We start from the raw sequence: 14,428 nt of genomic DNA, 5'->3' as shown, positions 1-14,428 counted from the left end.
GCAAAAAAAAAAGAAAAAAACAAAAAACAAAAAAAAAACAATTAAGAGCGATTTGTGAACCCATTGCAGATATTTGTATTAAAAAAAAAAACACATCTGTGTCAATGTTTGCTGCCTTTGTTACTATAGTAAAATTAGGCGCCACTGTACAATTTGCAAACGATCCACATATTGAACCAAATATGAAACAAAATGTACAAGACAAAAGAGAAAAAATAAAACTGCAGAGAAATTGGGGGGTGCAGATATAAAAGTAACGTTGTTCAGATAACATTACAAAGCAATAACCAATTACTCTTGTAAATCAACATGCATCTATGCAAATGGACATAACCGTACTAAACAACCCCAATCATGACAGTTACCCATCCCTCACTGAATAAACTACACTGTAACAAAATACAGTGCCTCAGTCAAGAGATCTCTTCCTAGCAGTGCAGTCACTTGATACTGAGCTGATGTTAGACAGGGAATTCAAATGCATCATAAGGCTAGCTATTTAGTGAAGTTTTATGTCTACAAAGCCCCACAAATTAAATAACTGGGGTCAAAAAAAAAAAAAAAAAGCTCACAGTTCAACTACATAATCTTTTGATTTTAACAAAGGATGCTTCTTACCAGGGAGACACTAAGCTCTCTGTGACAGCAGTTGGTAGTACAGTATAATACTTACACACGGTGGACATAGTGCAAGCAAATGGTGGAGGCATTAAATTATGGTAGAGGATATTTGTGAATTCAATCAACATTACAACTGGAGGACCTCGGATGATTCACACAATGGTGGCACTTCAGTACTCATCACCCTGGGCCTCCATCCTGTATCCATTCTCATTGGAGGCATAGCCCTCTCCTGACTGGATGGAATCCTGATCCATCATCATCATCCTCATCCCATCCTGTGAACCTTCTTCTGATTGTGGCGGCAACTGCTCTTCGCCCTCTTCACCTCCGTTACCCAAACCCTCCTGATCTCCTGAGGAGGACACGTGTCTGTCTTCCCTACGGTCCCCACGGTCCCGATCGCCCCGGTCCCGCTTGTGTTCACGCTCTCTATCCCTGTCTCTCCTTCTTTCCCGATCTCGGTCTCTATCTTTATCCCGGTGGCTGCGCTTCCTGTCACGGTCTCTCTCCCTGTCTTTGTCTCGATCCCTACCCCTCTCCTCTCCTTCGGGCCCTCCATCCTCACCTCGTCCTGGCTCACCACACAATGGGTCCTCCATACCCCTTTCTCCTCCTTCGGGCATCATGCCATCAGCTAGCCCGCCCATGCCTTCCTCTCCTCCATCCGCACCTTTCCCTCTCTCTCGGTCTCTCTTTCTATCCCTGCTCCTGCTTCTCCTCTTGCGGTCTCTTTCTCTATCTTGGTCTCTACTCCTCTCTCGGCTGCCTTCGGCAACACCTCGGTCTCGTTCCCTGTCTCGGCGCCTACTGCCACCTCCTGCCTCCTCCCCTGGAACCACGATGGCCCTCTCGCGCTCACGAGACCTGGTGCGCCTGCGTCTCTCTCGAGATCGTGAACGGCGGCGCTCACCACGGTCCCTCTCTCGGTCCCGACTGCGATCCCTGCGTTCACGATCCCGGTCACTGCAGGGTAAGAGACAACAGAGGTCAGGATTGGAAGACTGAAATGTACCTACTTAAAAAGACAATCATGCCCCTCTCAACTTACCTTCCAATTGGTCGGTCATCATAGCGGGAAGTGTCATCTCTGCCAGAGTGCTTGATGTTGACATCTGCCCCTCCTCTCCTTGTACCACCAAGACCTCCACCTGAACAGTGAAATAAATGTACAATGAAGACGTGAAGTAATACTTGCGATCACAACCACACTATCTTTACCAGGGGTGTGCAACTCTGGCCCTGGTGATCCACTGTCCTTCAGAGCTTTGCTCTAGAGCAGGGGTGTCCAATCCTGCTCCTGGAGGGCCACTATCCTGAAAACCAGCTAATAAGCATCCTCTGGATTACTAGCAACTTCAAGGAAATTGGGGCAGGCTGGAGCCAAACTCTACAGGACATTGGGCCTCCAGGAGCAGCACGGGACACCCAAAGCCTAGAAAAGAACACTTGATTAAGAAGAGAAAAAGAAATGCGCACCAAGTCTCCGGGGGTGCCATCCTTTGACCGTTCGTCCTCTTTCAACATCAACAAGCACTCTACGTCCATCAATCTTTTTGCCATCTGCATGCTTGTAGGCAGCTAGAGGAGTTGATAGACGAGCAGTAGAAAAGAGGAGATTGAGGGATGAAGGGAGTAAGGAGAATACAGAGAAAGAAAGAGTTGGACAATGAGAAACAAGAATACACACAACAGTATTTCCTGCTACATACCTTGAATTTGGGATGAACTTCATTCAAACATGTTAAGCTATTTATAGGCACTCGCTTACCTCTGAATGGATAAGCCACCAGTAATGAGTTAAATTGACAATACTGCCACCATCCATTCAAAAAAAATAAAAATAAATAAATAAAATAAAAAATTCCTCATGTTTACTTGATGATTACACCCTTAGAATGAGGCACACCAACAGATCTTACAAAAAACAGCTCTATTAAAAAAGCTGGACAGTAGTGACTAATGTTCATGATTTTGATAATAAATTTAAGCAAGACCGCATACCTTGAAATAACTTCAAAGCACAATGCTTCGGAAAAATCCTTTATATGAATTCAAATGTTTAATATGCTAATTTCATTTCACCAATAATACCTAAAGAAAATATTTCAAGTTTCTGAATACCTTAAATTTTATAATAACGTATTGGGGAATGTGAGAATGTAGGGCCCTATGATTTCCACGATGCAGAAAATGCAGACAGAATTGCAGAATCCCGTCATAAAAACAGTTTACTATCTAATGTGGAGCATCACGGAATTTGGCAAGTTTTGGATGGATACATCAAAAGTCAGTACACTTAAATCATAATGTGATGTGGACTAGTGTCTGTGAATATTAAGCCACAAAAATACCATTTAAATATGAATCCTGCATGTTCTGCTGGTCTTGGTGTGAATGAATGGTGCAGACGCAGTTTCATTTACTACACACATACTGAAGCGCACGTGACGCTCGCGGTGTTTTCAGCCTCTGCCGTCTCAATATAGGAGTACATGAACACAAACAATAGAACTGCTCTGAGAGTCAATTCCAGAGCATTTTACCATTTCTTTCGAGTAAAACCATTGTCATATCATATACAACCAGAAACCTAAAAGTCTTCATAGCAACCCATCAAAATAAAAGTTTGGTTTAATTTGAAGAAACTGTGACAGAAATATTACTTAATGTAATGATCGTATTATTACTACTAATAAAATTATTAAAACATTATTTTTAAAGGAATACTTACCAGAAAAATTTACCAGAATTTATTTAGCAGAAAAAAGAAAATTCACACCACAGTATTTCATGAAAATATATATTTATATTATTATTATTTATATTATATATTTTTCTATATAAAAGCAATTAATTAGAGATGCTTTTGATTATTAATAATTTAATGAAACCATTAAAACTGAATTCAGAAAAATCAATGGAAAATAAAAATTTAGTAAAAAAAAACTAAAGCATGTGCTTTGAAAAGCTTAGTAAAATTCTGAAAAAAAATCTGTTCAAAAAGAAATATGAAGGAACATTTGAGCGCTACAGAACTTAAGTGATGCAAATATAAATCGAGGCAGTTCAAGGTAAATCACAAAAACAAGGAAGCATTGCAGTCAACAGCTTGGACCACACAGATCATCTCCAAATTTAGGGTAATCCACAATAACTAAGATTTAATGAGAATAAAACTGTTAATGGGTAAAGCAACAATAAGAAAAAAGGCACTTAGTGAATACAATTAAGCTAAAAGCCACACTCTCCATTCTCCAAAATCTTACACATTCATTCACACTCATACACAATTTCTATGAGCATCAAAGTACCATTCACACTCACATCATGACAAACCAAAGGGGAAAAAAGAAAACATTTTGCAGAGCTTTACTTTTAGATTCTATATTATAAATATCAGATATGCTAGAACAACAGCTTTTAAATAAGTTACAAAATTCTCACACTTCAATATGGCCAATACCCTTAGGTCCTTTTCCTTCTGCTGGTCTAAGGTAAAAGTCTAAGCCCTTAAGTATTTAGTCATTATCTCAGTGTTACCACATTACCTGGAGATGCTATCTTACCATAACACCTGGCCAAGGATGGAAGTCCTTGATGGAAAACCCCACGGAAACGTAGCCTGGTGATTCCAGCTGCCTTGAATCAAAATGTCCTTCAGTGTATTTGATACTCAATTTATTATTATTTTTTTTTTACCAAAACTGGACAACCTTGAATCAAGGAATAAGGGATCCAATCCTTCAACAAGCGATACGATGAAATCCACGAAGCTACTCTGGTCTGCACTGTCGATGACGTTCAGTTGAAACCTATTTTGAGGGCCTTACCATCAAACCCTCAAGTCCTTTCGCACACACCTCTTCTTACATCTCAACTAGAGGGCCTTACCAACAACCCTCAGACTACCATACCAAACTAGAGGGGCTTACCAAACACCCTCAAGGCACCTACCCAACACGAGGGCCTTACCATCCACCCTCATTTTTATCAGTTAACAGAGGGCCTTACCACAACCCTCACCTACCTATCCAATAAGAGGGGCTTACCAACCACCCTCATATCCATAACAATATCTCTCATATTCTTGACGAAATCTACCTCGCAAGTGAGATTTTAAAATATCTCCAACAATGCTTTAAAATTTTTAAATCTAAAATTTTGAAAAAAATATGAGAAATGAAATGGAATAAACCCTTAACATTTGAGTTACGTAAAAACGTTAATTCTACTTATTTTATTGGCTGTATCCATGTCGTTTTTTTCAGCCCACTTCGAGTTGTACAGATAAAGATTTAAACAGCTAAGCTGTACACATAGGAAAGGTTACTCTCCATGCAGCTGCTTGCTTCTCAACCTAAATGGAAATTTCTTAGACTTATGGAGTAAGTATCTCACAGAAGAATTCTGGGACTGAATTTGACTATTGAAGCTGTACAAGGTGAATCCTTGATAATAAGTATCTTTAAATGTAACTGGGTTCCGTGCAGTGATTTGAATATCTAATGCCCTTGGTAATCTATTCTATTAAAGCCAATTCCAAACATCTGAGCAAATATTATGTCTAAGAATTTTTATATGAAAAAATAATTACTACAAAATAAGTGTCTTTTGTGCCATCTTTTACATAATATAACAGTTATAGTCCTGGCCTAGAAGATATTAACGCTTAGCGATATAAAAAACAGCCACAGTAATAATGTGAAATATGCATTCACATTATCACTGCACAACACAAAAGTGGATGCTTTTTTTTTTTGTGGAGTAACAGTGTTATGGTGCAGTCACAATTTCATGGACAAAAGGTCCATTGTGTATTGTCAATAGTGTAGCGATACATGAACCACAGGTCACACAAAAGTCACCTTCAAACCTAGCCGCTTTCTGTTGTTCAATGCGGCGAATTTCCGCGACCAACTTGAACCCGTAGCGAAAACTGCATGGGAAATATTTTGCCCTCCCGAAATGCTAAATTCTTGATTGGATTCCTAGTAAAATTAAATTTTTGCTTGCCAAAACTGCCTTCGCCAAACGCCAAATGTGACTGCACCTTAATATCAGTTATTGCATGTCAGGCAAATAACTTTGTTAATTAATAACAATTACATTTTAATTAACGCATCTATTTGACATGTTTTTAATATCTAACAAAAAAATAAATAAAAATAAAAATCAATCAAATCAAGATCAGCTTTTACTTTGACATAATTCGTCAATTGTGTGCTGCATACATTGTTGCAATACCTCCAACAGGTTCTCTTTACTACACTGTTCTGTTTCAAACGTAACGGTCATACGGTCTAAATCTCGCAGAGTACAACCACATTAGTAGTAGTACGATGGCTTTAATAGAAGAGATTAATGACAGGCTCAAACTCACTACACCTGGCCCAAGCCACACTCAATGACAACTGGAAGCCCTATGTTTAGCCCTAAATTTTGACAGTGATTTAGTACACCTAACCTAAAATTAGATGAGGGGTGTAAAGAAATCTTACCCATCATACAAACCCATCATACCAACCATATACTGAGCTGTGGTAGTAGGGTGTAGATGTATCAAAACCATCATCAAGATCTGCAAGCCAGCTCTGGCCAATAGCCATCAGAGATAGGCGGCTGCAGTAGCAATGAGAACAACACACAATTAATAGAAAGCATTGACCCGCTCCGCAACACTTCAATCATGAACCGAGTTATAAAATGCCTTGATATTAATGACTGTTTGTGCACCAGACATGAACAGGTGTGTAAGTATATGGGTCACCTTGTTCACTACAGACGGCCTTAGCCTTTAGCTTACCATCACCGCTCCGGTCGGAAACACACTGCTATGTCACACTGCCTAAACATTACAGAGATGCCATAAAGTGGCAACATTCATCAGAATGTGTGTTGGGCTAACGCACAGCCACACGTCACTTTTCCCCCACATGTGCTGCACCATCACACTCACACCAAATGCAACACGCACGTACACACGGGGGTAAAAACAGGAATATACTATGAACACAGACATAATAGGGTTGACAAGCGGTCATACAAGCACACACACACACACAAATGGAGTTTTATAACTTGACAGTTACATTCTCATAAGTTTTAAATATTGAGTGGTTGGCTACACCTAAATATTTGGTCATTGCAACAAAACAAACAAAAAAAAACACTAGAACAGATGGACTATGACCAACACACTTTGTTGCTTCAAAATAAAATATGAATTAATAGTTTTCAAGGGAAGACAAGACAACAAATGACTCATTGTAGTAACAGATGGTGTAGCTGTTCTGAACCTTGCTTTTAGTCATTTAAGGAATTTGAAGAAGAACAAGTCTTGGTTACTCACAGTGCATGTCTCTCTCGTGTTCGTACTCAATGAACGCATAGCCTCTTGGTTTGCCAGTTTTCTTGTTGTACACAATATAGATCTAATAAAACCAGATAAATTCAGGGATGATTCTGCAGGATAACAAATGGGTAGTAGCATACTATGGAAACGTGCATAATACATACACTGAACAAAATTATAAACGCAACACTTTTGTTTTTGCCCCAATTTTGTCTAATCAGCATCTTGATATGCCACACCTGTGAGGTGGATGGATTATCTCGGCAAAGGAGAAGTGCTCACTAACAGAGATTTATACAGATTTGTGAACAATATTTGAGAGAAATAGGCCTTTTGTGCATAGAAAAAGTCTTAGATGGGGGCAAAAACAAAAGTGTTGCGTTTATAATTTTGTTCAGTGTATTTTACACAATATTTCACTCGAAATGTAAAAGTATAAATGAACAAAATACTATATATTTACATATTAATATTAAACATATTATTACATTTATATTAATTTAATAAAATATTATTAAATACTATTTAAAAATTATTTTAAAATATTGTTTCAAGGAATTACTGACTGACACAAAGATGAAATACCATTTCTGTTTGACCAATGCCAGTAATCTCAAAGGAGAGAAACATGGTGCAGCTAACTGACTACTAATTAACCTATCACTAGTTCAAACACTAGATAGGTTGATCTATTATAGTACCTAAAAAAAAGTATAGTACCTTTACTTCCTTTTATGTAAAGCACTTTGAATTACCATTGTGTATGAAATGTGCTATATAAATAAACTTCTTCATGAAAATGGGGGCAAAAACAAAAGTGTTGCATTTATAATTTTGTTCAGTGTATTTAGTACAACTTACCCGTTTGATAGGACCATAGACTTCAAACTCACGCCGTAGTTTGGATTCGGTGGTGTCATAATTCTGCATAAACAGAAAAAAAACATGTAAGATGCGAGTCTTCAGGACAATCTCTAAACATTTAGATTCAAAAATACTCACAATTCGAGCCACAAACAAGGTCTTAAACGCATCTCCTTGAGCATTAGGATCGTTGTGTGGGTCCCCTGTGGGAATACAAGAAACAGTTTTTAAGGTTATAATATAGGGTTCTATTGGTTCACTTATTAATGCAGTGTTTCCCACTCATTAACTAGACTGTGGTGGCCCGCCACAGTTTAATCTGTCCCGCTAGAGTTTCATAATAAACCGAAAATATATTTAAACTTCTCATTATAACATAAAAAGTCTTTAACATTGCGTTTTGCACCATTGCTTTGTCAGAGCATTAGTGCTGGGCGGTATGACCCAAAATTTATATCATGGTATTTTTCAAAATTATACCGGTTTCACGGTACATGGCGGTATTTTTTTTTCATGCATGACCGGGTGTTAACCATATTTTCTACTGGTTTGTCAGTATGAATATTCTATGGAAAAAAGCCGCTAAAAGGGTCTGAACGTTTCTAAATCTAGTACTAAAGTCGCGCTCGTGTGTGTGTGAGACGCGGGAGCTGTTGGCAGGGGGCAGTGGATATTTGTGGCGGTCAATGTGGATATTGTGGATGATTACTTCTGTGTCATTACGTTCTATTAGTTCTACAGCTTCAGTTTCGGAACTTTCACTCTTAGTAAGTAACACATACAGCTGTGCCCTCATCACAGTGCAACAGTGAAAAGGGACCCCTTTCAAACAGTGTCGCGTTCCGAACGTTGTTTAAAATGACATACACCGTGTATTGCGGTATTTTAAAAATTCATATTATAACAAAAATAAACACCGGTATTCAGTATGAACCAGTATACCGCCCAGCACTACAGAGCATATGTCAAACAAACAAACCGAAAGCTTAAGCAATACGGCTTGATCCCCTTATGAAACTGTTTGCACTACGCATTTCAAAGCAAAGTGCACACTTCACGGGATCTGGTGTTTTCCATGTCTCAGAGCGGCTCAGTTCACAGTAAATGCAGTGAACTATTTTTGCATGTGCTGTGAGTTTAGCGCACGTCTGGGAATGGAGAGGCACCATTTACACTTTTTCACATTTGCATAATTTTAGTGGGCAGATGATTACAGTATTTCACTAAATTTGTAATGAGACGTGATTGTAAACCTGTTTTCACAGAAGCTGGAGTTTTCCTACAAAATAAAAGCTCAGCTACAGTTTCCATCAAAATAAAAGCTCAAGGGTTTATCTCTTGCAAGCAGGGCCTGAAATACTGTACAGGCACAACAAGCCCACTGTTCGCGATGCTCAAAAAATTGGAAGAAAGATATAAATACTGGGGTGGGGATTTATATGAATGCATTTCTGAAGGGAACTGATTGTATTTCTTTATACTTGAATACAAGTTCAAAATAAAACTTTATGAACAGCTTTATTGCGAACTAGAGGGTCAGAGGTCCACCCAACAGTCTCACAAAATCCTGTGGGAAACACTGTAATGGGTTCAGATACTTACATAGCTTCAGTTCTGCTTCCACCACAACTTGCCTCCTTTCCATCTTCTCCCTTCTCTGCAATTCAAATCACAATGGACAATATTACAAACAAAAATAAACAAGTTCCCATGAGAAAATCTCCTATGTTCTCATTTTCAAGGAACACATGAAAACTGCCCACAATTAAGTGTACTAAAAAGACTATCCTACTCAGTCACTTCAATATATCAGATTTATTACATAATCTGCTCTGTTCTATCTTGAACTCATAATCCCACTGAATAAATATCTGTCAACAAGCTGTAAGAATTCAGCATTAGAAACCATGATTAAACTTCCCACAGAAACTCAATTCTGTCAAGACTAGCTCACCTTTCTCTCCAACCTTTCCTCCCGCGTCTCTGCTCTTGTGGGTGGTGGCGCATCTCTGGGGTCCTAACCAACAGTGGGTAACGAAACATCATTATATAACAGTATCACATAACACTTTTCAAAATATCTTTCGTAATTTGCATCATGCATGCAACCATTTTCTGATCGAACACTTGACGTGTAATCTGTATGTGCAAGTCTTTCAAAAAAATTCCATAAAATGTAAAATGACAGTTTACATAAAATATGGCAAAAACACCTCAAAATGCCGGATGAAAGGGGCAATCCCACAGTACGGCTGGTTGTGATGTTTCTCATGGGGAAGTTTCTCCAGCTGGGGCAGGAACGGTATCGGGTCCCGCGGGGCAAACAATGCCAACAGGTTCGGGGGAAGAAACTGAGTCATTGTTCACCTAGGAAAGAGAAATGAGAATCGATTCATCCATAACTTTTAACATACGCCCCAAACACCAGATCTGTGCAGTTAACGTACTGTGGTTAATTCATTAATAAGAGATTTCAGTTTCTGACATATCGACATTCGTAAACGTAAGGTTAGTGTTTTCAAATTTTCAAGCATTTTCCAGTATCTGCATCAGTAAAGAAACACCCCCTAAACGATTTTCGGTAAGTTAGCAGCTAGCAGTGCCTGCTAAGTTAACGTTACCTCGGTTAGCTTCTTGCAAACAATCACTATACTCGAATTACATTATTGATTAAATAACCAGCATTTTCAGCGATGCACACGAGTAATGGAAGTGCAGGTTTGTAACACACATGTAAACCAAAACTCAATGCTCTAACGTTACTGATCAGACCAGAGATCGCCAACATTTCCACAGGCGGCCTCCCACAGCCAGTTACCTCAGCTTCTCATTCGGTTCCGACGAAACCTCCGATTTTAGCGCAAAACCCCCTGTGTTTGTCTGTAGGAAATCTTCGCGCGTGGACTTCTTAAACAATCGTAAGTATTTTGTATGTATTTCGGTCCACACAATACCCAACGTGTATCCTCACCAAGCTGAACGAGCCATTCCTTTCTTAAAATGGCGCGAGGCCGTAAACTACTCTGGTATTTTACGACGTTTGTACTCGTCTAGTGGAGCTTTACGTTAGGGGCGTGGTTAAGTATTGCAACATAAAAGCTTTGACTAGATTCCAAACTGCATTTCTAGAAGGTGACCATCTTCAAATCCCTAAAACTTATGCATAAGGAAAAAAATCGTAATGTAACGTTCAAAAAATGTATTTATTTACTTTTTTTATTTACACATGTAGATGCACATTAAGAATGTCTAAAACCCCGATATAAAATGTAGAAGCATTAAAATTTATAAAATGTTATTGTTGCCAAGGGCTTCCCAAGGTTGTTCTGTTTAAATATATCAACAAAATGAGCCACCATTCATCGTGTGTTATGCCTGCCTCCAAAATTGGTCTGAAAATGATTAAGTACATATTTGTAGTAATAGTAAAATATGAAATATTAATAACAATACACCCCTATGCACTTCCACTGATCCTACAATTCCTCCCAAACACAAGAGGCACTATACCCGCAGTTCCTCATATTTACTCTATGGTTTGTTTTCATAGTTAAAGATGGCGGAGTCCGAAGAGCCAAAAACAACCTGCAAGTTTCTTTTTAAGAAATCAAACAAGATATTTTCTGCACGGAAAAGAAATGCAAGTGATAGCGATAAAGGTATTTTTCTCATTATTTATTTTTCACGGGTGCTCAGTAATGCATGTTTGGACTGGGCAGTTTTATGTAGTCCGTACGTTTAGTCAATGTTCCCGTTCAACACATTTGTGCAGCTCACAGTGTATTAAATCAGTAACGTTATGTGTGTTTGTTCATCAGACAGAAGTAGCGGCGAGGAGGGCAGTGCTGTGGTCAGAAAGAAGAAAGCTGCTGTTGCGAACCCCATGATTCAGAAAGTATGTCGGCACTTCATGTGTTACATGAAATCTGCATTATTTGTCTTTTACGAAGCTGTTGTTTACACTGAAGCCATAAGCACCAGTCATTTGTTGCACACCCCTCCTTATAGACAAAGAAAGTGGAGAGGGAAGAAGTCTCATCAAGCGAAAGTGAAGAGGAGAAAGAAGACAAGAATGTCACCGTCTCTTACAGGTCGACTCGGTCAGCGGTGAGTGTGTTAGATTTATGTATGATGAAATGATTTATACTATAGCAAACCTTAAATGAATTATTCTTAATTCATTACGACTTGTGATTTTACATTTCTGCTGCTTGTGAAAATGCTAACTTTGACTAGAGCTACTGATTCTTGTAATTCAGCGCATTACTGTGTTTGTTGCAGAAACCAGAGGGACCAGATGACATGGGAGCCACTGCTCTTTATGAGTTGGACACAGAGAGGGACAAAGATGCTCAGGCCATTTTTGAGCGCAGCCAGAAGATTCAGGAGGTACGATGAACCGCAATAACCAGCACCATTATTGTAAATTCAAATTTATTTGTATAGTGCGCTTTACAATGCAGATTGCATCTAAACAGCTTTACAGTACTAAATGATTGGAAAAGTCAATCGTTCCACTGGAAGTTATTACATTTTAATTCAAATTTATGGTAAAAAAGAAAATAAAGAAACAGACGTAGGAAGTTCACAGTAAGATCATTAAGATGCACTTAGAAAATAGGTGAATTTCACTTTCATGCTGACTTTTAAGATATACAGTTATTGATATTGTTTGGGTGGCCACAATAATCACAATCTCTTCATTCAGTGGCATGCCTGTATTTTATTTCTAGGAGCTCTCTGGTAAAGAAGACGATAAAATTTATCGCGGCATCAACAACTACCACAAATACATTAAACCCAAAGACTCCACCATGGGCAACGCTTCCTCTGGTATGGTCAGGTGAGTCAGTATAAATGAGCCGCTGTGACTCTATCTGTTTTTGAGGACACACAATGTTTAACTGATCCATAATGTCTTGTACGTGATAGGAAAGGACCAATCAGAGCGCCTGAGCACCTGAGGGCCACAGTACGGTGGGATTACCAGCCTGACATTTGCAAAGACTATAAAGAGACTGGCTTCTGTGGGTTTGGAGGTGAGCAGGCAACAGTTTTCCTCTATTTTTGTCATTCTTTTGAGGTTCATGTGAGCACCCATGGCAGGAACAAACATGTTTTTTTTAATTCTCAGACAGCTGTAAGTTTCTTCATGACCGCTCAGACTATAAGCACGGCTGGCAGATTGAGCGAGAGCTTGACGAAGGACGATATGGGGCAAACGGTGAGCCATCTTTAGTTACAGGTCTTTGAAAACATTTAGTTTCTTTTGTTTTGCTTTCTGACATATTGGTTATCTCACAGATGAGGAGAACTATGAAGTGAGCAGCGATGAAGAAGATCTTCCTTTCAAGTGTTTCATTTGTAGAGATTCGTTTAAAAACCCCATTATTACAAAGTGAGTGCTACATTAAGCCATGGCCAGTTGGAATTGCAAATGCTATTCCCTCCTCTTACCACAGCACAAATCCACATTATTTTGCTTCAGCCTCTATACATCATATCTAAATCATTTGACATTGTGTTTGCATGTCGTTGTCACATATTTGACTGTAGACTAGTATGTCATTCTCAATTCAGAAGTATAATGTCTTTGTTTTCCAGGTGCCGGCACTACTTCTGTGAGGCCTGTGCTCTCCAGCACTACCGCAAATCTAAGCGCTGTTACGTTTGTAACCAGCAGACCAATGGCGTCTTCAACCCTGCCAAAGGTGCTCATCTATTTAGAAAACCTTGAATTGAACACAACAAACACTACCGTTCAAAGGTTTGGGGTCGGTTCGATTTTTTTGGAAAGAAATTAATACCTTTATTCAGCAAGGATGCATTAAATTGATCAGAACTAACATTAAATACATTTATAATGTTCCTGGAAAAATGTATCATGGTTTCCACAAACATCATTTCAAAAACATAAATAAAAAAAATCTTACTGACCCCCACTTGTGAAAGGTTGTGTAGTTTGAGGTGGAAAATTCTTTTGCATTAATCACAAATAACTGGAACAGGTTTGGTCAGCTGGTCAAAAGTTGAGGATAATTCATAGACCCCTGATGCTTTCACTCACCAATATCATATATAATATGAAATGAAGAATAAGAAACTTATGTTTAGTGTATTTTTCCCCTCAGAGCTCATGGCTAAGATGCAGAAACAGCAGGCAGCCGCTGACCAGCCTCCCTCAGATGAGGACGACTAGAACCACACCGCCTCCCCTTCTGTGTTTTACTTCTGTCATTCAGATTCCCTCGGAGTTGTAAATGTTCAAAACGTTTGAAATAAACCTACTTTTTTTTTTGTAGAACGTTTAAGAAATCTCCCAGGATAAGATTTATAGCTGATGTTTCAATAATATTAGTTTTTAATAATTCTATGAGAACAGGAAAACCCACACAACAACTATAACGATAATGACACAAAGGAACAATATTGTAATTAATTTCAGCTGATGAAGGCTAAAAATATTGACAGCCAATCAGAATCCACCTGGCATTGAAGAATTTGAGCATTTAAAGATTGCAGATGACATACCAGTGTGGTGTGGTCGGTGTGAATGTCAATATAGTAATCAATATAATTATCTCGGAG

At 38.7% G+C, this 14,428-nt stretch overlaps 2 protein-coding genes across 2 annotated transcripts; one reads left to right on the top strand and one right to left on the bottom strand.

The window, feature by feature from the left end:
• Window positions 1-83: 83 nt before the first annotated feature.
• On the bottom strand, window positions 84-10,848 carry LOC107693498 (U1 small nuclear ribonucleoprotein 70 kDa-like). The gene is made up of 10 exons (XM_016492902.1): window positions 10,659-10,848; window positions 10,054-10,207; window positions 9,795-9,857; window positions 9,443-9,497; window positions 7,979-8,043; window positions 7,838-7,900; window positions 6,974-7,055; window positions 2,101-2,202; window positions 1,673-1,772; window positions 84-1,587 (listed from the first exon to the last, which is right to left on the bottom strand). Exons 2-10 carry the CDS (start codon window positions 10,198-10,200, stop codon window positions 792-794), a joined length of 1,473 nt encoding a protein of 490 aa, XP_016348388.1. The 5' UTR covers window positions 10,201-10,207; window positions 10,659-10,848; the 3' UTR covers window positions 84-791.
• A 495-nt stretch (window positions 10,849-11,343) lies between these two features.
• LOC107693494 (RING finger protein 113A-like) lies at window positions 11,344-14,249 on the top strand. Its single transcript, XM_016492898.1, has 10 exons — window positions 11,344-11,499; window positions 11,659-11,735; window positions 11,849-11,947; window positions 12,122-12,229; window positions 12,574-12,683; window positions 12,773-12,879; window positions 12,975-13,064; window positions 13,145-13,238; window positions 13,445-13,551; window positions 13,972-14,249. The coding sequence occupies exons 1-10, from the start codon at window positions 11,397-11,399 to the stop codon at window positions 14,037-14,039; spliced, it is 963 nt and encodes a 320-aa protein (XP_016348384.1). The 5' UTR covers window positions 11,344-11,396; the 3' UTR covers window positions 14,040-14,249.
• Window positions 14,250-14,428: the final 179 nt, after the last annotated feature.

This window comes from Sinocyclocheilus anshuiensis, unplaced genomic scaffold (assembly GCF_001515605.1).
Source record: "Sinocyclocheilus anshuiensis isolate Anshui unplaced genomic scaffold, SAMN03320099.WGS_v1.1 scaffold1694, whole genome shotgun sequence".
Taxonomy (NCBI): Eukaryota; Metazoa; Chordata; class Actinopteri; order Cypriniformes; family Cyprinidae; genus Sinocyclocheilus; species Sinocyclocheilus anshuiensis.
This window is presented reverse-complemented; position numbering and strand designations above follow the sequence as displayed.